At 38.6% G+C, this 24,551-nt stretch overlaps 1 protein-coding gene across 3 annotated transcripts; it reads right to left on the bottom strand.

The window, feature by feature from the left end:
- Positions 1 to 729: 729 nt before the first annotated feature.
- dnajb6b (DnaJ heat shock protein family (Hsp40) member B6b) lies at positions 730 to 24,551 on the bottom strand. Of its 3 annotated transcripts, none has more exons than XM_056364648.1 (10): positions 24,404 to 24,551; positions 17,271 to 17,400; positions 15,323 to 15,432; positions 13,658 to 13,727; positions 13,242 to 13,348; positions 10,058 to 10,165; positions 9,792 to 9,939; positions 9,621 to 9,691; positions 3,263 to 3,427; positions 730 to 1,796 (listed from the first exon to the last, which is right to left on the bottom strand). In XM_056364648.1, the coding sequence occupies exons 2-10, from the start codon at positions 17,333 to 17,335 to the stop codon at positions 1,687 to 1,689; spliced, it is 954 nt and encodes a 317-aa protein (XP_056220623.1). In that variant the 5' UTR covers positions 17,336 to 17,400; positions 24,404 to 24,551; the 3' UTR covers positions 730 to 1,686. The 3 variants fall into 3 exon arrangements, with proteins under 3 accessions (XP_056220623.1, XP_056220622.1, XP_056220625.1); XM_056364647.1 differs by having other exon boundaries at positions 10,058 to 10,195; positions 13,242 to 13,346; positions 13,659 to 13,727; XM_056364650.1 differs by lacking the exons at positions 730 to 1,796; positions 3,263 to 3,427 and having other exon boundaries at positions 8,735 to 9,691; positions 10,058 to 10,195.

Genomic DNA, 24,551 nt, shown 5'->3' with positions numbered 1-24,551 from the left:
CTATGGCCATTTTATGCCTTACTATAATATGAAATTTTTTTACATTTTTATGCCTTACTATAGTATGACATTTTTATGTTTTACTATACTATGGCAATTTAATGCTTCACTATACTATGACGTTTTTTGACATTTTTGTGCCTTACTATACTATGACGTTTTTTGACATTTTTGTGCCTTACTATACTATGGCGATTTTATGCCTTACTATACTATGACGTTTTTTGACATTTTTATGCCATACTATAGTGTGACGTTTTTTTGATATTTTTTTTGCCTTACTATAGTATGACATTTTTATGTTTTACTATAGTATGGCAATTTAATGCCTTACTATACTATGACGTTTTTTTGACATTTTTGTGCCTTACTAAAGTATGACATTTTTTGACATTTTTATGCCTTACTATACTATGACATTTACATTGGTTTTTTTTTTTTGGGTTGTTTCGTGATCTTAGTGTTTTGTTGTCGTTTTTTTTTTTTTTTGTGCTTCCATAAAGTTTACCAAACAAATTTTTCTTCTGGTGATCAATAAAATTTTCTGATACGACACACTACACTAGGATACTACACAATACGGTACGACACAATGATATGAAATGATGCATTTTGATATAATTCAATGCAATGCAATGCGATGCGATGCGACACGACAAGACATGACATGACGCGATAAGAAATGATATGATATGATGATACAATACAAAGTAGTTACACATGAGGACATGTTTTTCTTTAAGGATTTATTGGTAAGAGTCCATAAAAAATGAACATTTCTCAGACATTTCCACATTTCCACTTACAGTTATCATGTGAACAACCTGTCAAGGACAAATCAAATAAGGGAAACTGTCACTTTGTTCAGATAATCTTTTACGAAACACTTATGGAAGGTTAATATGTTACTGAATCTATTCTGTACAAAGAATCTTACAAAAAAGAAAATAATGACTTTGAGAGGAGTTAAAAGCTATTTTTCACACTGTGGGTCTAGTGGTAAAGAGTGGACAATGTCACTGCCAGATTGTTGATATTCATTTTTCATGTATGACGCAGGAGTGAGCAGAACATGTTCATCTCCTTGTGTAATAAAACTCTCTCTTCAATGTTTTATTCTTGAATTCCCCAGATATCCCTCTCTCTGTTTGTCTTTATTGTCTCTATCTGTCTCTATGAAAAAGGATTCACTGAATAGCTTGACCTTCACTTATTCTCACATTCTATACAGTATTAGTCCAGTAATTTTCATGCTTATCACAACACTGTGACTGCTACTGTAATTCTCATTCCATTTGAACCCTTTCAAACACAATAACACTCTCTAAAAACATGCTGTAAAAAGTGGAAAAGTCCAATCATAATAGATTAATTAAGGTTCTGAACGCTCACTGTACATCCATAGGGCCCACCCACAATAAATACAGCAATAGCAAAAGCTTAACAACTAAAAATATACCTTAGACAACACAAAACACTGAAGTGAGGTCTCTGCAGGCTATGGAAGCATGCAGGAGGTATGCTCTGCACTGCAGCTGATAGACAAGAGGAGATAGAGCACAGCACAGTGGGGGATGTTGGGCCTCTGATACATAGCAAAGATGAACTAATGCCACGTATGATTGATGGCGCTTCTGCCAACAAATATGTAGGTGTGTGTGCGTGTCCAAGTGTTTGGCTGAGTGTTTAAAAAAAGGCACCGAGCCCACCCAATCGTGGGAAGAGTCGAGGAGCTCTTTTCTTTTTGGACTCTCCCTCCTTTAGCCACAGTTTCTTCCTTTTCGTGTCCATGTGTCCTACAAAATAAAAGAGCAAACAAACATTACTATTAAACATTTAAATTATTTGGGTTTATAAGCTGTAACTAATGACATTATTAATGTTAATAAATCACTTGCTCTATAGGACAGTTATACGCTGTTAATAAGAACAACTTACGAGCTGCCAGGTTGTGAAAAATCTCTCTGGTAAGAAAGTCATTAAAGAAATATGCTAATTTATTTGCTGGCTGAGAGTTAGATGACACTGCTTTCATCTTTGTATAATAAATACGATGTTACAGCCAAAAGCCATTTAGCCTAGCTTAACACAAAGACTGGAACTGAGGTATACAGTTACTCTGTTTACCCCAAAGATGACAAAAGCCGAAAAGTATAGAATAGTTAGTTAGTAATATATTTCTTGTTTTGTCCTGGTCTATTGTACAAATTGCACTGAATGTATACCACAAACCTCTCCAAGTTTGATGTCAGTATTTTCTCTCTTATCTTTAAGAAAAAAAAGAAAAAGAAAGAAAAAAACCAATTTAAACTCAATTTAAAAAAAGAATATTTCCAGGTGAACCTAAGTTTTCTCTCTATACGGTATATGATCCATCCTAAACCCTGAATGCAATTATTCACATCAAGTATTTCCTCACCATGTTCAAACTGCCCTGATTATTCTGACAAATGTGCCATACATCCATTTTAATAAGTTATCAATTCAGTAATTAACTGTGATGTAGATGAACTGCAGCCCTTTTCCACAGGGTTAGAGGTCAACCAGCCCATTCGAGAGTTCTTCTTAGTGAATTTAAGAGCTAAAGCGTGTGATACCACGGATAAACACCAGCAGCTTGGCAACCAAAAACTTTTTCTTACAAATGATTTGCAAGATATCTATAAAGCATTAGTAAATGATTCATTAAGGATTAATAAAGGTTTGAGTTACAGCTTGTAACCACTATAGAAAGAGCTCCTCCTTAGAAAGTGGTGCTAATTTTCCTCACATTTAAAATGCTTAGTTTCAGCTGGCAGCATTACTTAGAAAACACACTCTCTGAGGACCCATATTTGAGCAGTTTATGTCATTATCTCAGAGAGAGAATTAGGGCCTTTGTTTGCATCTCAGCAGGAACCATGCACAGTGAAGTTAAAGGTTGCCTCCTTAACTAACGAAGCCGCTATTATAAAACATTCAGCGACTGTGTGTAGCATATATTGGCACAGCTTTTGTGCGCGACTTCCTGACCCTGTGAAGGAAAACAGAGGGTGACCTTTGACCTCTGTTCGTTACTGCGATGTAGAACAGAGCTGCCTAATGAACACCTCTGTCCTCGGTGTTTACATCTGCCAATCAAACCCGCCACTCTTCGTCATCACCCTTTGTGCAGCCATCAGACACAAAAGCAGACAATTAGCTGCGCTTATTAAGACTCTACTCTTTAAAGGAGAGCTGTGTGCTGGTAATTAATCAGCCCTGCAGTGGTGATTGGGCAGACCTCTCGTTAGTCCCAGGCTCTGTAGGCCGTGCTCCTCCTCTTCCTCTGAGGGGTTTTGGGCGGAGTTTCTCAGGTAGCGCTGGTGCTGGTGCAGGCTGAGGCCAGGAAGTGTGTTCTGTCTGCGGCGACGAAAGTCTTCCTCCAAGGGGTCTTCGGCTGCGATGTCTGTGGGTGTGAGCAGAGCAGAGCAGAGTGGGAATGAATCACTACTAAAGCCTGTCTTCCTGCTGTCTGGGTTGATCGCCTGAGGTGTTAAAACCAACATTAAATCTTTCTTTTTTTTTTCTATGTAGCTTCTGTGAATTTCAGCTTTCTGACATGAGATGTGTGGCACAGAAAAAGTAAGCTGAAAGGGAAACATATTACCTTGTGATGCCCTTGGCAGTGTGAATACAATCAGACAGGGGGAAAAAAAGAGATGCACACATCTATTACAGCAAGTTGAGCACAAGTGCAAAAAGGTATATTGATGTAACCAACATGAAACAACAAAGATGATATAAAACAAGAAGTTCAAAGACTCCCCAAGGCAATACAGACCCCTCCTTCCTATCAAACACCAACCATATATTTCATTCATATTTCATCTGCCTGACTTTATTGTGATTAGTCATGTAAATAAAATGAGATTTGGTTATTCTTTTCTCTAGGTAATTTACATTTATATTGAATTAGTGGCAGGCAGGGTATGGGGGGTGGGGGTGGGGTTGGGGACTTATTATGCTTTGAGATTACAGGCAGATCTCATCGCCATTGTGTTGTGTAATTAAGGCAGTGGAGAGGAGAAGAAAGGAGGCCAGATGCTCGCCGTGCTGAACCTGGTCCCATTTAGAACAGGATCTGCACCAGCATTTCAAAATCCCTTGCACGGTGCGTAATAGCCTGGCCTTAGACACATCAGAAGTCATTACAGACATGGTGGATTTGTTTGACACATTGGTGTAAAGCTGCAAGTGCCATCTAAACATAAACACACAGTCATCTTAATCATTAATCGTGGCTATACTGAAACACTAGCCTTTATATACTTTCTTTATGTGTACATTGCAGAGGGAGGTGGCTCTCTTTCGATTCTCTCAGGAGGAGCTCAAGGCTGCATGTGCTCAGGCTTTAACCAAGACAAAGACATCACTGGATTTCAATTCTGTTTGAATAGGCATCTTATTACTGCAGGTCGTCCATTTTGACCCAAGTCCAATTTCTTTGTCAGGAATGCTTTTCAAGTGTGTTAAGGTCAAAATTGGCTGAGTAATTTTCGCAGCGCGTGGTTTATTTTGTTGGTGAGAATGCTTAAACTTTCAGGTGATTTATGTTATTTTAGCCCTTAGACTTGAATTTCTTTATTTCAAATTAGCTTTTCAAATCGAACACAGCTTCAAAAGCTCTCTGAGGTGACCCTGCAGAGAGAGAGAGAGAAAGAGAGAGAGAGAGACCAGCTCCCAGTGGACCGACAGAAACAGGACAATTGGTGGCTTTACTCTCATGGCTGCAGCCACTCGTTTTCAATCCAGCTTTTGGGGGGGAAAAAAACAACTAATCCCAAGGTGCATGTGTCTGGTGATCCTATCAGGTGAAGTTAGACTGCTGGATTAAGCCAACCTGTATGTGACTTCAAGGTTGTGTACTTTGTTCCTTTACTCCAGAGGACCAACAATTTGCATCTATTATGGGACCGCTTACCTGGGTGATAAGACGTTGCATAATCCATCATCAGATAATTAATTTCAACAAAAACAATATCAAAGAGCAGTGATGATAATGAGATCTTTTAATGCTCATAAAGGCGCCCTTTTACTTTCTGGATCAAGGACTTAATTTGAAAAGCAGAGTGAACACAGTTGAGTTCCTGGATGCTTTCATTTGCAGCTATTGTCTTGAGAGTGCCTGTCATTTGTCTCCAGGCTAAACAATGCTGTGTGTGTCTGTAAAGGCAGTTTGATGCACACTGTCTAGACTGAAATACAAGAACGTGTACACAGGCACAAACACCCGGGTTAACACCCTGAATACACACAGACACAAAATCTGTGTGATGAAAAGAAAAAAGCAGCCTGACTGCAGCAGACTGGATGTTTAGTGGACAACTGAGGAAGCCTAAAATAAATCACTGTTCAGGAGGAGGCTAACCATACATGACAACTACAACTATGGACCAGATTATTTTCAACAGTCCACCCTCGCCTGGTTCAAGGCGTCTGCTGTCGTGCTGATGTGACTCTACTGCTGAGCACAGAGAGATACAGTCTGTTTCCTTGTTCAGACACGGCCAAAAAAACCGGCAGCTTATCTTTGCCATCGCTCATAAAGTGTCCGGTGGCTCCGGGCCGAGATTTTTCACCTGCTAAGATGTGAAGCAGACGAGGTGGAGAGGGGATTAAAACCGGATGCTGCTTTCTGCCAACAGGACACCATATTTCATAATGTTGCGAAACTCAGAACAGGAAATCACACTATTATGTGTGATGTTGGAATGGATGGACGCAGGAGAACAGGCCACACGACTTCCCATCTCATATTTCTATGAGACAAAGCTCTTCCATGGCCTTTTGAAGAACTACAGAACCAATTTTATCAAATCATAATGAACAAAAAGACTTAAATATGAACATGGATTGAATTCTTTACAGTATCATTTTAGGAAATTCAAGTTTTTTCCCCCCCAAAAAAACAAAACCCACATAAATCATATATGTCACATGTTGCTTCATTTATTCCAGTTATGCCTCTGGTTATGTGATTCCAGCTGGAGACTGTCGTTTGTATACAAACAGTGGCATCTAGTGGCCACATGAGGGTAAAAGGCAGCAATACCTTTTTTCAGTGAAAATCTCAGAATTAATTCAGATCTAATGATTTGACATTTCTTCAACTACTTATTTAACGTTATTTCTTAGGCTATGCATGTCTTTTGAAGCAGTTCCCAACCGGGGGGGGGGTAAGGGTCACTCAACCCCGGGGGGAGTGAGAAGATAAAGATAGTGGGTTGTGAGATGATTGCCCAGGTAGGAATTTAGAAAAATCATCTAGCGTCTAAAAATTGTGTTTAATCTGAGTGAATCTGAAGTGAGAATCCCTCTTCACTTGGACCTCTCACTTATTGATGTGATTTATGAGGGGTGACAAGGAGAAACGGCTTCATCTGTTCGAAGCTGTTAAAGTAACTTCCCTGTCTCCCTTGCGTTCTAGCACAGAGGTTTTCAAACTGTGAGGTGAGAGTCGAAGGCAGAGCGAGAGAAGTGAGGCAGAGACTCTGTGTGAGGTCAAAGCCACAGCTGTGTGTTGGTGTTATGAAAACGGTTGGTGACTGCGCTATAGTTCGGCCTGCATAGCAGCACAGTCTGGAGATGCCACAGTGACACCTCAATTAAAGGGTAGGTTCACAATTTTTCAAGTCTGACTTAAAAGAAAAATTAACCCACATTTACACTGAAACAGGATTTCTCCCTAACCTGCTGTCATCACTTACACTGAAAGAGCATTAGGAAGAGAAATTTTTTTAATGATGGGTATGAACAGAAGTGACTACAGAAGGAAATCAATTCTTTCAATGTATAGATGGACACAAGTCTTAGGACAGACTTTCCACCTTTATTATTTTCGATGCTCATTGTGACTGAATGGCTATAACATTGACTCCCCCTTTTACCTGTAGTTTTTATGTTTTCCTCAATATTAAAGTAATGTTGAGACAGTTGCCTGTACATCCATGGACGCACTGCAAACAGGAATAATAGATAATTTGGTGATGTCAGTTTGCCAAAATGTATAAAAAATATAGGCAAAAAAACGGGACTGAAAATGAGGCAAATAATTATATTATAAGTCACAAATCCAATTATTATTATTATAACTTAAACCCCCCCTCCCTTGAAAAACTATCTGTTTTGGCACGGAACTATATGCTTATCCAGGAGAGGGAGCTATTGCACTATGAACAATAATTTGTCCTTCTGCAGCACTGCTTGTGTTTTCTGCAATTCTTTAATTGCAATCATTGACTCTTGAATTTTATAGCTTACGGGAAATTAGATGTAGATAAAAACACTGAACATTTAACACATTTGTGTAGATCTTAAGATGAGGACCTTATAATTTTTTATAAGATATTGCTGCTTAATTTTTCATTGCTGGTTGGTGTAATAATCCATATCTACAACATCTATCTGTGATGTACTGAGCACATTTTGTCACAAACACATACCTACAGAGAGAGAGAGAGAGAGAGAGAGAGAGAGAGAGAGAGAGGGGCAGAGTGTACAGGATATGTACGAAACAGAGATTGGCGCAAGGCTGCAGTGTCACCTAGCAACAGGACTGTGCAAGCGTAACCGCCAATTCAATCAGCAATGGTGAAAAAGCAATTGAAGGACAAAGCAAATACAAGCCTAATACTTGAAGACATGGCCTTCACGCCTGATTGACACTATCAACACATGCATAGAGGCTGTATAATTTTGCTTTTATACATGTGGTATTAAATGTTAAGCCTTAACATTTCAGCTTGACTCAACTGAAGGCCTCACCCTGCCCCTTTCTCTCCCTTCAGTTTCCCACTCTTGACTCGTCTCTCACAAAAATATGCGGTGGGTCTTGTGTAAATAAACTAGCCCCGAGCACATTCCTTAAGAAACACACACACACTCTCTTCTCTCTGTACACAGTGACCTTTAAGCCAACTGCAATCACTCACAACTACTCAATTTAGCTTTGAATCGGAGCCTATCATATGTTTGAGACAAAGTGTAGACAAACCCACAGTTTTAATAAACCTCTCCAAGCGAGACATATTTGTATATCACTTTGGATTTTCCCAAAAAACACGAGACTGATCTGAACAATATAATTTTGAGTCATTTGTTCGCCTCAATGTCTCCGCAGAGCTCAGGTTCTGTTCAGGGCGTATTCAGAAGAGGTGCATTATCAGCACTTATACAAGCCCATAAAATCGTCCATAAGGGAGGGGCAAAGAGAGAAATGAAGAAACAGGAGGAAGAGCAAATGAATCCTAGAAGTGGGTGTTGTTTCATTCTCACCTGGTCTGTAAAGGTGAAGCATACCTACCACACAGGAGACGATAATAAAACAAAATACCTAACGGTTTGAAGATAGAGGCGTATCTTTGCTGAAAACAGTGATTATTTCCACATGATCTCTCAGATAAATGATGTATGGGATTATTTTAGTGTGGGAAAACACAGCACATTACCAGTGCACTATCATCAGTGACCAAGCCCTAACGTGAGTCAACTATGAATGAAACTGAGACATTAGTGGGTTAAAATAATGCACACGGTGAGTTGTATGATGGGTGAGTGTACAGAAGCAGGCACTGTGGTTTCACTTTATTGCGATTGTGTGAAGCAGTTTTAAAATGTGATCAGGCACAAGCACACACCTCATACTTCCAGGAAGAGTGAGACGATAAGAAGCAGAACACCACACAGACACCAGGTGACTGCAGCAGCATTTCCACAACGTCAAACTCAACTTTATTGACCAAATCTGAACTCTTTATTTTTGTTTTTCTCTTTCTTTGTACAAATAATGAAAAGTCTCTTGTCCGTCTAGTAACAGTGTAAGGTGTTGCGTGGTTCATGGTTTGCTGACACAGTTACAGTGAAACTACAAAGCAGCGTCCTGGAATCAGCAATCATGCAAAAACAAACAAACTGTGGTATTCTCAAATACACAAACAAATGTAAAAGTAAGAAAAATGCACATTCTTATAATTAATTTATTAATAATCTATGTCATTCATATTACACACGCATGAACATGGTAATAGCTAACAGGTTAGCAAGGTGAAGTTTAAGTTAAAGACATTAGGGCTCAGTGGTTAAGCTTTTGTCATTCACTTGTTAAACTGGTCAAATGAAAAAAAAGCAAAAATGACATGCAAAAGTCCAAACGTACAGCATCTTGTTTTCCTGCTACAACAAGAAAGACAATATCCACCTCAAAAGGAAAATATATATATATGTATATATATGCATTTATATATAGCACATACCCAGCTTTGTGCATATGGCAGAAGGAAAAGTACAATTCAATTATTGTAGTAAACAAAAACACAAATCCCAGCAAGATGGTCCCCCCAGAATAATGGAATAAATACAAATATACAAATACTGTGAACATCTCTCTTGCCTCTCTTTCAGCTAAGCTAAAATGAGAAAATTGTTCATTGGGAATGAGAAGCAGAAGGACAGAGAGAGGAGAGACCAACCACCGGTAACAAACATTGTCACTGGGCGAGTTTTTTTTTTTTTTTTTTTTTCCCAGGTGTGAAAACTGTATGTTGATCAAATCTTGTGGCTCGATAATTACTTGTTATCCAGTCTTAGGAGCTGCTCCTTACCATTTACTGTTAGAGATTTTAACTGACCATCCTCCTCCACTTCGACTCGCTCTTGGCCGTTCTCCACAATCCTGTAACAAAAAAGCAAAAAGGAAAAACATAAAAGGGCATTTAGAGAGTTAGGCTAATAAAGATGTCTGGTAAAAGCTGGCGAGTTAGAAGTTTAGGTACCGTTTTGTAGTTATTTTTCTGCCGTTGATGAACTTGGTTGAGGTCGACACAGATCTGAAATTACCCATTCCTCCTCCACCGCCGCCAAAAGATGAAGAAGAGAAAGAGGTAATACCTCCTACACCCATGTCCCCGAATGAGCTAAAACCTGTGTAAGAGCAAAAAACTTTTTTAAACTTACTTTTAAAATTCGAAAAGCATCATAAAATTCTTGATGAATCCAGCATCTTATCAATGTAATGACATTTGTTTCGATTTCTACGCACCTGAATCGAACCCTGAGAAACCAGGCCCGAATGCTGGGAAGCTCCCAAAACCAAAGAGCGGGCCGCCCATTCTGTTCCGGCTTGCGCCCCTCTGGCGACTGCGACCACCTCCGAAGAAATCATCAAAAGGGTCATCAGCTGAGAAGGGAATCATAAAGCATGATTTGATGATTTGTGAATGGGAAACTAGTTATCCAAAAACAGCTTTTAAGTTTAATGTTTTTTTGAAGAAAAACTGAAAAAAAATATGTTAAATTATTGGGGTTTTTTTTGGCTACTTGGCAGCAGCAAAGATGGGCCTTCAACATAATACTGACATATTATTACTTTTAAGTTGCTATGGTGACTACTTCTACATTAAGCAGTCATTGGATCCATTGTTTAAAATAATACTCATTGTGGCCACTTTAAGGCCGATTCCAGATTCCAAAAGATTTCAGTACCTGATATAAAAAAAAAAAATTTAAAAAAACTGTGGTGAATTAATGAGCATCAGTTTATAATTTCTGGAACAATTTTAACCCTAAACCGTCAAAGTGCCCACCACTAATTCTCATCCTAAAGCCCTGTGGACATGCTACTAATTGCGCGCTGCCAATCTGGGTCACCCCAGCAGGATAAGGCTGGATCACTGGCACCATTTGCTGAAAGAAGACTCTTCCTTCAACCTTGAATGTACCGAGGCAGCAACAAGAAAGATTTGCTTGTTCTCTCTGACAGAAAGCTTAAAATAAAAGTATCCCCTGACCACTGTCGTAACTGCATTACTGTCCATTTACCTAGAAGAACACATTAGAGAAGACAGCTGGGCTCTTACAAAGCTGTCAGTAAGACAGCAGACATCAGAGGAAGAAAGAGAGGAATGAAAGCACAGAGAAATGCTGTTTAAACATTTGAATTCTGCTTTCATTCTCATGGACATGATCAGTGTACACAAAGAGATAGTTCTGAAGAAAAGTGAAGGCATTCTCAAAGAAAAAGCAAAGCACTCTTTTGCTTATGTACTCTAAACTTTAAAAAGACCTGTCAAACATAAAGAACGAGATTAAATCAGTGAAGAATGTGCCACGCCTGTGTAGCACTGCACAGGGCGTAATAGCACAGGATTCATTAAAATGACAGTGTCAGTGGGTTTTCACAATGTCCATGTTCGCCATGAGCCCAGGGAGATATTGTTGAGATATTATCTCACATTTCTGCAGTACATCTACAAAAAGAGTGTAAAAGGGAGTCTGCTGATATCTGCTTCTAGTCTACTTCTTTACATGTTCATTTTAGAATGAGTGTGCGCTGATCTTGGCGGACAACTACGCCTTCGTCATCGTGTGAATCTGTATTTGTCTCAACAGCACACCCACCACCCCCCCACCCCCACCAGTCTGCTGGATGCTCTAGGTGGGTGAGTGACTGATCCACAGGACCAGCTGCTGCTGGACAGTCAGGACTGGAGGCTGGATGGGATTGTAACAACATATTTAAACTCTCGCTCTATCTGTGTCTGCCATCTTAAGGAAATGAGAAATGGTCATAGGGAAAGAAAATGGTTCTTTGAGCAAACACACTTAATATAGAATAGAAATAAACTTGATAAAATGGACACAGTCCTGTTGCCTACCAATTAAGCATGATAAAGGTTGTCCACAGTCAAAATAGAACTTGAACTTTGCTATTCTGTGCGACAGTGCAGACAGCTTTATGGTTTGACTTTTTATAAACGGTTCATGTTTACTGAAAAGAGTAAACAGCGACAGCTGTGCTCCCCCACTTTATCTTATCCATGTAAACAAATACAGTAGCCTAATACATGTTAGTGTCATAAAGGCAGATTATAAAAGCAGTCTGATAAAAAGATGTGTTCTCAACTTTTTCTACAAGTTCTCATTTGTAAGCATGTGTAATAGCTCAATACTGGTAACAGTTTTTCCAACAAGTCTATGTTGCATGGCCATGCTTGAGAGCTTGAATCGTATCATGTTTTACATGTGCTCACACACACACACACACACACTTGGCATTATTACATCTGCTTTTGTTTTAATACGGAAGCTATTTTTGAAAGCATTCCAGTTGAGTGATGTAGACGCTCAAATTCATCCTCTGCCTGCGTCTGAACTCCATATTTAGAGCTACACAGGGTGAACTACACATGCCTTCCAATCAGCCTTCTGCTGAACCCAGACAACCCAGGACAGGCGCTAAAACTCCTATTACTACAGTATACTTAATACAACTATTGACACTTCTGAGACAATCAGCTGTTCAGCACTACAAGACGAGGCCATTACAACAAATGAGAAACCAACAGTGCGATACATTAGGCAACAGTACAAAAGTTCTCTCTGGCAAATCTAATCAAGGGTTGTATTACAACCAAAAAGCTACTAGAAAAGAAAAAAAAAAAAAAAAAGCGCACACATTTCTCTGAGAAAAATATGGAACAAAACGGTTGAAACAACATGCAGCTGAACTACAACTGACCTGAGGTACGCTAATGTTCTAGCTCTTTTTTAACTTTCTCTTTTAATATAATGCACTGACACATCAGGTGAACCTTTCAGTGACTGAAAAACAAAACACCATACACTGTAATTATCCAGCCACTTTTTAACTGATTATAAAGGATAATAAGAATAAGAACAGCATTTTAAAAAAAGTTGGAATAAATTAATAGTCTAAAACCTGGTTAATACATGAAGGATACATAATGAAGTTGAGGTTGACATCCAGCAGAGATACCCAGCATCTTCCAAAGTATGACATTTAGTGGCAGTTGACCCCCTGAGGTGAACAGTGCTTAGTGTATTGGAGATGCACATTACAGCACTGCAGGGGATTAGCACCAGGCTTTGCAGAAGGTTTTCTGGGTACTTACGCTCCATCTTCCACATTTTCTACACAGCAGGAGCTGCTAGCTCCTAGCTAACAGGGAAACTAATTATGAAACTGAAATAACAATGTATTACATACATAAAACTGAGGCCTACAGGATGTACTCCTCCTCTCTCCGTCTCCCTTGAGCATTCCCAGGCCATCCATGTATATTTTTGACCAGATAAAATTATCAAGTTAATAATAGCCATCACATACGCCCCACTCTTATGACACTATTCAATCCCTCTCTCTTCCTACTCTGGGAAAATAAGAAATCCCATCAGTTGCCTTGCCAGAAATTAAATGGACTTACCAAACAATTCTGCAAATGGATCTCTGCCACCAAAGAATTCCCTGAAAACGTCCTCAGGATTACGGAATGTGAAGCTGCCGCCACCAAAGTGATCATAATGGCCTCCTGTAAAACATGAAGCAACAATAAAGCTCATAAACTATGGATTAAAGGCAGGATTACACACACTGCTATCATAACAGGTCATAAAAAAAAGAACACCAATGCAATACCAGGCTATTTGTAGTAAATTTAAATAAATAGATGCTCACGTGTTACTATTGGTGCCTAAATTACTTTCAGAACAATGTAAGAACCTGCCACTACGAAACAGCACATCTACAGAGACTTTTGCAGTCTCCTTATTGGCATTAACTACTGAAATCTTAGCAGCCACTGGCACAGATATAAATGTTATTTTGAAAGTCATCTCCTTACCTCCTCCTCCTCCTCCTCCTCCTGAAAGGCCTTCTTTGCCATATCGGTCATAAATATTCCTCTTGTTTTCTGTGGTGGGAAGAGTATGGCTTCAGATAAGATTGAGAGATACATAAAACGGACCAGTTCCCCCCTTGCGAGTCCTCCCCTGTTGTATTATAAACCTCAGTTAGGGTCACAAGGTGTCTTCACCCTGCAAATAATATGTTAACATCAACCCAACAGTCCCTTTTAATTTTTATTTTCAGTGACAAATTATAGTAGGCAGTAGTACATAACTTTGAGAGACTGCAGTGTGCTATTAGAGGGCTTGTTATGTGTTTGTAAAAGGTGTCTTACACAATGTTAAACTTAAAGATCAAGTTATATATGATAAAAAATCTTCTGATTTTATCCACACTTAAAGTACTGGAATTTATTAAGGAAAATGCAAGACAGAAAGATTCATGATGAATGAAAATTGTTATGAATAATTTAGATGTCTTAAAATGCAACAAAATGTCAATTGTAACTTGTGTAATTTAACAATTTATGGAACCTCCAACTAATTTCAGCTGATACACGCCACATAACATTTTAATATTCCTTTCAAACCTAGAAAATGTCAATATTTCTACATTACATCCAACAGATACATAATTATATAATTTATATTATTTTTACAATTCATTTAATGTTTCAGCTTGACTGTCTGCTGTGAACATTTCAAACTGGACAGCTGTATAAAAAAAAATAAATAAAAAAAAAAAACCTGTTAACCATCAGCAGCTGAACTCATTTACAGACTAAACTGAAAGAGATGTACACATTCAAGCATAAACAATCTTGACACTGTGGAGTCTAAATGCTGAAAGTACCTGTATCTTGTGACTGGGTCTGTGCTATATAACTGTGTGATAAAATGTTACAGGCTTCTGCTGTGCTCTCAAACCTACCAGACACTCTGCTGTCATATTTAAGCCGTTGTGCTCATTCACTCAAGAAAAACAGAAATATGATATACTAAGATGTTAGCATGCTGTTTTACAAATTTGATGCATGATAAATGTTTAAGCTATCAGCAGGAATGAGTTATTGAAAACTGTTGTATCCTAAGGTTGGCCTTACTGTCTTGAATGAGCCTAATAAACTGGACCAGGATCAAGCTCTTTCATAAAAGCCAACTTGGAGTAAGTCAAGTCTTCCAACATTTCATTGTGGATTATGAAACCTCTCGATCTTTCAAATGTGACAATTTGCAGCCTTTCATTCTCTTAAATGACAGAAAACTGAATATCTTTAGTCTTTAGACTGATGTTTGGACAAAACTAACAATCTGAAGATGGGAATCTTGGCTCTGGAAACTAGTGATGAACATTTTGTTTACCAAACAATTCATCAAGAAAACAATCCTTCGATTAAATCAATGTCTTAAAATCTCTACGCCTTTATTTAGATAATGGAAGTGCAGTCTCATCGTTTCTTAACAGCAGGAGATGACAACAGACAAAAGTCAGCTTCCATATTTAAGGTGCCAAAGACAAGACATGCTTTTTTTTTTTTTTTTTTACATAATAAAAACTATTTCAAATAGAGCACTTAAGAGAATCAGTTGTCACATTAATGTATGCAGTGCTCAACATGACTATATAACATAATTCCTCTCTCTCTGCAGAAAATCTTACCATCTGAGAGCACTTCATATGCCTCTGACAGCTCTTTGAACTTTTTCTCTGCTTCCTCCTTGTTGTCTGGGTTCTTGTCTGGATGCCACTTCAATGCCAATTTTCTGTAACTGGAGCATAAATACCACAAAGTATAAATATGAGCTGACATAAAAAATAAGAGACAAGCACACAGTGTATGCTGCATAGATATGCCAAGGACAAACAGTTAGGTCTTAATACAGAGATACAAGGTGTGTGTATGCATGTATACTAAACATCTCCAATCAGAAACAGATATCCATATGCATGTCTTTTTATTAGTGTGGCAAGCATGACTACACCAAACCCACAGACAGTGCACACTACTCTATACACACACTGTTCTTCTCCCCACCCAAGCAGAAATAACAAAGACAGCGTGAACTCTATTGACGTGAAATGTAGGCCTTGCACAGCGGCTTACGCTGCATCAGCTGTTTGTTTCTAAGCCCAGCAGCAGCACCGGCAGCAGACACACAGATTCTGTGGATGAGACTAGGGAGTGAAAGTCCGCCAGCGAAAAAAGGCTGCACAATCCAGGGATTCACCCGGTTATGGATTTACGGTGAATAGTCTTTGTAGTCTGTGTCTTTGTTGTAATCTGGGACATTATCTGGCTGTCTAAAGCCCGGTCAATGGTCAACCAGCCAGACTAAGTTAAACAATGTGGCATAGTTGATAATCGTGTAACATATCAGTTTTTGTGGTCTTTGTAGTCTGAAGCCTGTGTTCAACAGTGAAGGCAGGCACTGCTTGAAGCTACATGCTAACATCAGCATGTTTTTGAGGTCAATATCAATAATAATATTTGAGTTAAAAAAAACAAAAAAAAAGACAGACAAAGACATATCTGTCAATATTCATTTTCTTTACACAACCCATGACAAAAGGACATTTTACAGTTGAAATATAAACTTGTTACTACTCTTTGGTGGAGAAACTACTAATGGTGACCCTGTTTACTTTTTCTGAACTTCAATTCCTTGTCATTTATCTTAATTTAGCAAGGTTAGGATGCTAACATTTGCTAATTAGCACAAGTACGCTTGAGGCTGATGGGAATGTCATTAGTTTTGCCGGTATTTGTTGATAAATCATAGTATTGGACAAATTCAAATTTTGAACTGACAATGGCGTTAGATGAAATGTTATGGGATCACCGAAGGTACTACAATTCATCCTGAGGGGAACATGAATGTTTGCACAAATTTCATGAGACATTGTTATCCCTAGGGCTACACTGCTAACATGGCTAATAATTCAATCAGAGATCAAGACGAGAGAGCTGGGGTGACAGGGTAGAGATAAGACTTATTGATTAGTGATAGTCTAGATAACATTTGACTTTGGCAGCAAGCGACTGAGTGCATAGAGATAGCAGACTCTTAGCATTTGCTACCTTTCTTCTTTCTATGCTGGATTCTTGGAAAATTGGATATCCCATCATTTGTTGATTGAATCAGCATAAATCAGTAATAATCAATGGTTTTCACCACTCTCACATGCTTCTACTTTACATAGTGATGTTCTGCATTACCCAAAATAACTTTTAATGTCCTCAGGAGCACTTGCCTAATTTCAAACAGGCGTTGCTGTCCTTAACATTTAAATAGACACTTCAGAAACTCTTCTCTTGTCCAAAAAAAAACAAAAAGTGCTAATGAGAAACCTGTGAGGAAAGGTAATTAACTGGAACTGGCCTGTTCTGTGGTTGTACCGTGAGTGGTGGGTGAGCATAGGGGGAAAGTATTTGACAGCAGCAAGGTTACAGGAAGAAGAGTGGAAACTTTCTGCATTGCAGTCTCTCTGCTCTCTCGTTCCTTGTGTCAGTTTGTACAGCCAGAGGTGGATATAATTAACCTATTAAACCAACATTCAACAACAACACCGGGGGAAAATGGGGCAGAAAACACTCAGGGGCACTTACGCCTTTTTGATGTCGTCTTGCGTTGCATTTTTGTGGACTCCTAATATCTGGTAGTATTCCACCATGGCTCTGTCTGTGTGTGTGTGTGTGTTTGTCGGTGCTGTCTTGAGCGAGGGTCCTCAAGTTGCCTCTGTGGAAAGAAAGTTAAGTTCTGTTAAGACATGTTTGCCTGGAGAGATAAAGCCCAACAAACTTCGACTGAGTGTAACCATGTGTGACGGGGACGATATCTCCCTTCCACACCAGAGGGCTAAATTTGTAAAGGGGAAGGAGAGGGCAATGGCATTAAACAGGGTGGCAATACCCAACAATGTAATCAACTGAACTGAAATAGAGATGCAAGGGGGGAGGACAGCTAAGCTAATACAAGCCAAGCAAAATTACATAATAAGTGGGTGATCATCCCTCACCCTGAGGTTAAAAGACAGAAAATGTGAATCATGTTTTGCTTTTGAATTTTGAATATAGCTATAAAGACCATGAAGTATTCTTTTAAATGATCTAATGCTGAAGTTATGAAGCCCAGACTCTCAAAAACAAGACAGAACAAGTCTGATGAAAAAATGTCAGAAGATATTCAAGTAGTCTGGTTTTAGCCCCAGATATTTCCAATACTACAGCACACAAAGAATAACCTTCACCAACATATTATCATCAAAGTCATCTGCTCAAAACCTCTCCTGCACGCTGCACCTAACTGGCTTGCCGTGTAATAAAAACAACTTCTAACATATTGAATCTTGATCTGGTGGCAGATACAAAGAAATATCAAACAACTAAAAGCTTTATTGGATTCAGAGAGGTTAACAACCTCCAAATATCATGTATATATGTGGGACCTTTTTTTACATGTTCCGTCTTTTAAAACCAGTCAGCTGGAAATGTCTGCCAGAGGCACCATTTTTAAACCAGGCATAACCCAACCACTCCTCATCAGATATGCCGGAGACAGTTGTCGTTTTAGTCAACAAATTCCGCGGTTACCAGCTAGTGATGAGAAGCTTGCTTTACATGTGTTTGAAATCAGGGACCCATTGTTTTAAAAATGACTAAGAATTTCAAGTGGTAAACCTGCCTATGTTATGACTTTTTAATATTAGAATATTAGCCTTTTTTAATATCTTACCTGAAGCTATCAAATCTGTACCTCTATGACAGAATGTGGAATATGTTAGGAGATAAACCCCCGGAGATTCTCTGTTTACACCAAATCTGATAAATCACACCTAAAGTTGGCACACCTAAATAGCTTCTGGATTTCCTTCCACACATTGACATTAAATAACCAAATACCTCTTAGACGGACAAAAATCATTCATCAGACTGCACAAGGCCAAAAAAAAAAAAAAAAAAACCAATGAAGAAAATGTCAAGACAACCCAAAACTGATCATTAATTATCAAGGGATATCTTAGTTATCATATGAAAAATGATAAACAAACCAGTGAGGAGTACTTACACTGGGAGTCCACTGTGTCCTGTTTGTTTGCTATTTATAACCTGTGGCCTTTGCAGTTAGATTGTGTTTGTGTGTGTTATGAGCATGTGGGGGGTTGGGGGTGTTTGGCACATGGAAGTGCCAGTGAATGACTCCTGGTTGGGACATGGCACAGACTTCATTATCCACACCCTCTTTTTGTGTTCAGGTCCCCATTCTACTGATTTGAAAAATCTTTTTCAGCATTACTGTTATAAACTCCCTCTCTCCATATATCCTCATGTGAACCACAATTTAAATATAAAGAGGTTTGACCCATTTTCCACAGGGTTTTTCTAAAAACCAGCCCAATATCTTGACTCATCATTTAAATGTATCGTCTTTTATCCCCCTCACCTCAGCCATTACTGATCCACTCACCCGTCACCAGTTCCCTGCAGCAGTTGAGATTTAATGGACACTGGTGCCTGCTAGAAATGTGGCTACTCCAGGTTCTGTGCAGTGTGTGTGTGAATGTATGTATGTGTATCCATGCATGTATGTGCAGATTTATGCCCTGAGGTAGCATTACACAGCACAGCTAACCCAGATCTGATGGATTTCGGCTCTGCTCAGCGTGAACCATGCTACAGAGTGAGAAACAGATGTGGGTCAGTCAATCGCACAGTTGCCGCAGTGAACCAGAGGTGACGGCTGCACTTGTTGTCTGCTCACAAAAAGAAGTAGTCAATTATTATATTTTCCATTTTCCTGAAATTTACACTGGTAGAAGTCAATTGAAAAGCTGTTATTAAATTAAGTTAACAAAGACATAGACAGCAAAAAAAAAAAAAAAACTGTATTTGACTATTTTACTATTATTTGGTCAATGGATTTTTGCTGTGCAGCAATCCCTGACCGATCTGTAACTTAATGACTTCATACATTTTTTAGCAAATTGACTGTGGGAACATCTGTTCCCATAAACTTGTGGACATTTAGTGTTTCTCCCAAGTCTATTTTTAAGAGGAAGTTACAGTATTAATTTATTAGTGTCTTGATTCGTTGAGACTAAAGAGCTGGTGATTAAAGAGCCAGCAGGTCAGGATTATCTGGCTTTCTCTGTCTAATATGATGGTAATTTGAATACACCTTTAAAGTTTCAGCTGTTGGACTGTTTTCTGTTTAACTGAGAAAACTGTAAAATAAATGATAATCGTTAGTTGCAGACCAAGTATATAAATAGGTCTTTTCAGGAGGTAAGAAAAATCCTTAAACTGAAAGCCAGTTAGGAGCAATATTAGAGCAGTGTATCAGACTGTGGTGTTGAGGACAGAGCTGATTCTCAAAGCAATTCTCTAAATTTAGTGGTTGCTCTTGAATCTGACCCTGACCCTGAAGTATGGACACAAGCTCACACCCAATGAATGTGACTGCACGTAATAAGCAGCCAAAATGAAACCTCTCCACAGGGCAGATGGCCTTATTCTCCAGTAAGTGATGAGGTGAAGACCTCATTGATGAGCTGCTTCTCCTGTGTTTTACAGGAGCTGAGCTGAAGTGGTTTGGATTTTTGACAACAATCTCAAACCCAACACCTAACCCTCTGACAGGTGTACTGAGCATGACTGGCTGCAATGATAGCTCAGGGCCGCATTTTTGTAAAGACAACATTTCCCAGCTTGCTTTGAAATTAGGGATTTCCCAAGAGCAACAGGATACGACTCCAAAATCGATGGCTAGATGAAGGAGGGATTATTGAAGAAGGCTGCCAAAGGGAAAGTTTATGAGGGATCGTAGAGGTAGTGCTCATGGGCTCAGGAGCCTGCATTTAGAGGAAGTCAACAGCAAAGGTCTGAGCTCAGTGCTCAGAATTTTCATGAAGAACTGACTCGAATCTACACAGGATTTTGGCGCAAACACTTCTAGACAAATTGAGCAGTGGGAGATTACAACAACATCTGTTCCATGTTTTTTCAGCTGTGCTGCAGCGGTGTGCCAAATGAGATTTCTCTTGAAGGGGCAATGTTGTGTAACAGTAGATAAATGAGTCTAAAAGTCAAATTCTTGCACTGGTGAATCACAAAGAAACAAGAGGAAAGCAGGAATGAAAAGATATTAGGCTATTTTATGTAGAACCTACTATTTGGACTGTCATTTTGAAAGTTTTATGAGTTATTTGGCACTTACATTAATTAATTTGGTCAATTTTGAGTCATAGTGTATGAATAATTAATAATCATTTGGGTAAATTCCATTGAAGTGCATCAATATTTGACTTCAAGCTCGAAAGAACAAGTTAGAACAAGTTTTCACACACATACAAATCACATTAGACCAAAGGATCTATCATAATGTGAAAACACATCATATAAGAGTACTGAGGCTGCATTTAACAAGAATGTTACAGTAAAATTTGGTCAGAAAACTTTACTGGAAATCAAATGATTATAAATAGTAACTAGAAATTAAAAACACAAATACATCAGAAATACGTTAAACTTCAAAAAGAAAAATAAGTCAAAAAAAAAAACATATAGAATTGTGGACTTTTTGTACTGCAATTTGTAGGTTCATATCTATCAACATACCGTATATAACTTACTATACCAATGCCGTGATAAGTCAATATTGACTATACAACATCAGACTGCTGATATTCTAACTACTGGTCACTATGTAGAATTATATCATCCCATTAAAGAGAGATGTGATACAGGTTAGTTTAAATAATGCAGAGGTATTCAGCAGCTATCACAGTATCACACATCTAAATAGCTCATTTTGATGTGGGACTACTGTAGGTTAAGCGTGCACTGAGTGGTTATATTATTGAAGAGAAAATAGACAAATATAGAAATAATAATGGAAATCGGATAAGACTGAAATTCACTGTAAACTCTGTGTAATGGGACACAGGTCAGGACTGGAGGTCGGAAGTGTGACTGGAATTTCCCTAACACTGCCACATGTTGAAACTGCACACTTACTGTAACCAATGTTATGCTCACATCTTAGCCTCATAAAGATACATCTGTCTTGTAAAAAGCTTGAACAATTTCCAACTGCACACAACTTCCAAATTAATTACCAGGAGAGCAGCTCTAGGTTTTATCTGTTGATTAAAGTCTATGATTAGACTTCAGTGTTTCTGTTTCTGCTCCTATCTTTGACAGCAAGGTGCTCCTGAAAAACAAATGGTGATCGTCCAAGATTGCAAATTAGATCCTTTTTGTTTTATGCCCAATTTTCCTCTGCAGACTTCATATTTTTAGAATAATTACCTGCAAACCCAGCCTCATCCCGTTACAAACTGAACAGTGAGTACACAGTCGCCCTCACTGTGACTGCAATCAAAAAATGTAGCTGGAGTAGGTCTGTCAGTGTCAAAGAACATTCAAACACCACTACACATCCGACATTAACAAGACAAGAGCACCGGACAAAACAGGCTCTCAGCAGCTAGAAACCACCACCAAACACAAATCACAGCTGACAGAGCATAACAGCTAAACACAACACAATAATAAGCGTGTACCTTACCTGAAATGATTCATAGCAACAAGTGAAGTGTTTGTGCTTTAAACACTACAGAGTGTGCACATTATAGGCAGCTCATTTCAGTTTTCTCTTCACTTTCCACTAGTGAAAACACGTTCTAAGAGGCCATCGTCCCAAGAAGATCTCATTTACTCTAAACAGCAGTGACCATTTTCTCCGTGGTTAGCGAAAGCATTCACAAAATTAAGTGTGTGGGATATAAAAGATATAAAATCCAGGGGGACATTTGTTAGAACTGATCTGCCTCTTTAGAAAAAAAACAAAACAAAAAAAACCTGCTTTTTTAAATGGAAATTGGTAAAACTGCCAAAGAAGTCTGCATATGTTCAGGCTATATTGAAGAGATTTGATGACTTAAAGGAACATAATATGTAGAGCTGACTATAGCACAGGGAATAGTCATTATCTATATGGGTTCATTTTCATTCACTAGCAAACACATGGAAACAGGCTCAATAGTGTAGTCCAAGTCCAATCTCAGTAAATAAAACAATTATGTCATTATCTTTTAATGTCATTACCCCGATAAGATAATTGAACAACGGAAGCTTGTAGTTACGAAAGTACTGGAATTTCGAAACCTAACTACAATCCATCAAGCTGTCTAAACCCTGGTTTAGAACATGAAATCTCCAAAAGTTCCCAACAATCAAACTATTGTGTCTACACTTCCAACACCAAAACAAGCACTTGGCTCACTGGACTATGTTGTTGGCACTGTAATATCGTCTGATTTACCAAGACCTCATGCAGATCGGATTATCCACAAGTTGACGCTGAGTAATTTATTTTCCAAAAGTGGCCAAACTGGTTAGTTTCAAAGATGAAGCGACAAAATGAATATCAAAACTTTGTCTGGTACTTAAAAGTAGTTAGGCAGGAAACACTGCCTTGCTGACATTCCCTTTGGTAAATGCCAGTAAATTGTTTCCTGAAGTACATGTAAACTACACATGTTGTATTACACTATCCAATTAACTGGTCATTTCTCAAGTAAAAATACTAAACTTTGCTTGTTACAGCCCCAATTCTTCATAGACTAACAATTATTTTCGGCATCAAATAATCTGTAATTACTTTTGCGATTAATCACCTAAAATGTCAAAAGGTACTGATGTTCTCAGATTGCTTGATAAATTACTTAATCAGTGATCAAAATTATTTTAACTAACTAATTAAAAAGTTTTGTTGTTGTTTGCTGCTACTGAGCCAGTAAATGAAGCATTATTTTCTGTCATTTATGACACAAACAAATACAACAAGTGTTGAATTTAATCCTTGAAGTACTTCCTCTCGCCCAGGCCTCTGTAACCAGGGACAACAGTTCATGAAAACAAATTCTAGTCTAACCTGAGGAAAGTGTAGAGTGAAAAAATGTTTTCTTCCTCTGTAGATCATGTTTCTGCACTTTCTGACAGCTAACATCAACAGACCGATCAAACATCACAAGTGTTGCACTAACTTGAGAAAACACAGCAGTCCGATCAGATTAAGGGAAACTTCCAGAAAGTCTTACAGCCGAATGAACATTTTTGACATACTGCATGAGGATATTAATAAAATAGCAATAGGGTTACATAACAAGCGAAAAGACCTCTAAAAATAGTGATGTCGTAACTTTAATATTTGACTGGTGGTCTCGTGTTGCCTTTACTATTTATGTTTTGAATGGTGACAGAAACATATAGCTACAACAACAGTTATGGTAGGATGTCAATTTTACCCACCAAAAGCTTGACGAATATTCTCATTATTGCCAGAAACCCTACAGTATTTGAAAGGGTTTGAAGCTAACATTGTTAGCTGTTGCTATATTATCATTATTTGGGTTTGGATAGCTAAAGCCAGGCAAACGCACGGAGCTCCACTCATAATTTGAAACGTTTGAGGCTAGCTTGGCGTTAGAGCCTACTTCACGCAGTCCTCAACACTGACTCTCAGACAAAGATGAAATCTACATCTGTGGTAAAATAATAAGAGTATTTCATATGTGATACCGGGCGATAGCGTGGGGGACATCAGGTAGCGACACCACAGCATCCCCACAAGTACTTGAGTCTATGCGACGGTAAACACGGTCAACGCGCTTCCAGCAAATTGAAGCCGCATCGACACATACAACACTTACATTTATACTAATTCAGGTAGTGCTCACCTGTTCAAAGGAAATGTCCGCTCCAGGTGCCTCTCTCTTGCTGCTCTCCACCACTTGTCTTCGCCTTAGTGCAGAAGCTGTACGTTAACTGCAGTTGATGGTGGCGGTGTGTCCACCGATATCAACCAGCACATCGTGTTGCTGCTAC

This window comes from Seriola aureovittata, chromosome 20 (genome assembly GCF_021018895.1).
Source record: "Seriola aureovittata isolate HTS-2021-v1 ecotype China chromosome 20, ASM2101889v1, whole genome shotgun sequence".
Lineage (NCBI taxonomy): Eukaryota > Metazoa > Chordata > Actinopteri > Carangiformes > Carangidae > Seriola > Seriola aureovittata.
Note: the sequence above shows the minus strand (reverse complement) of the source record. Positions and strands in the feature narration are given on the sequence as shown.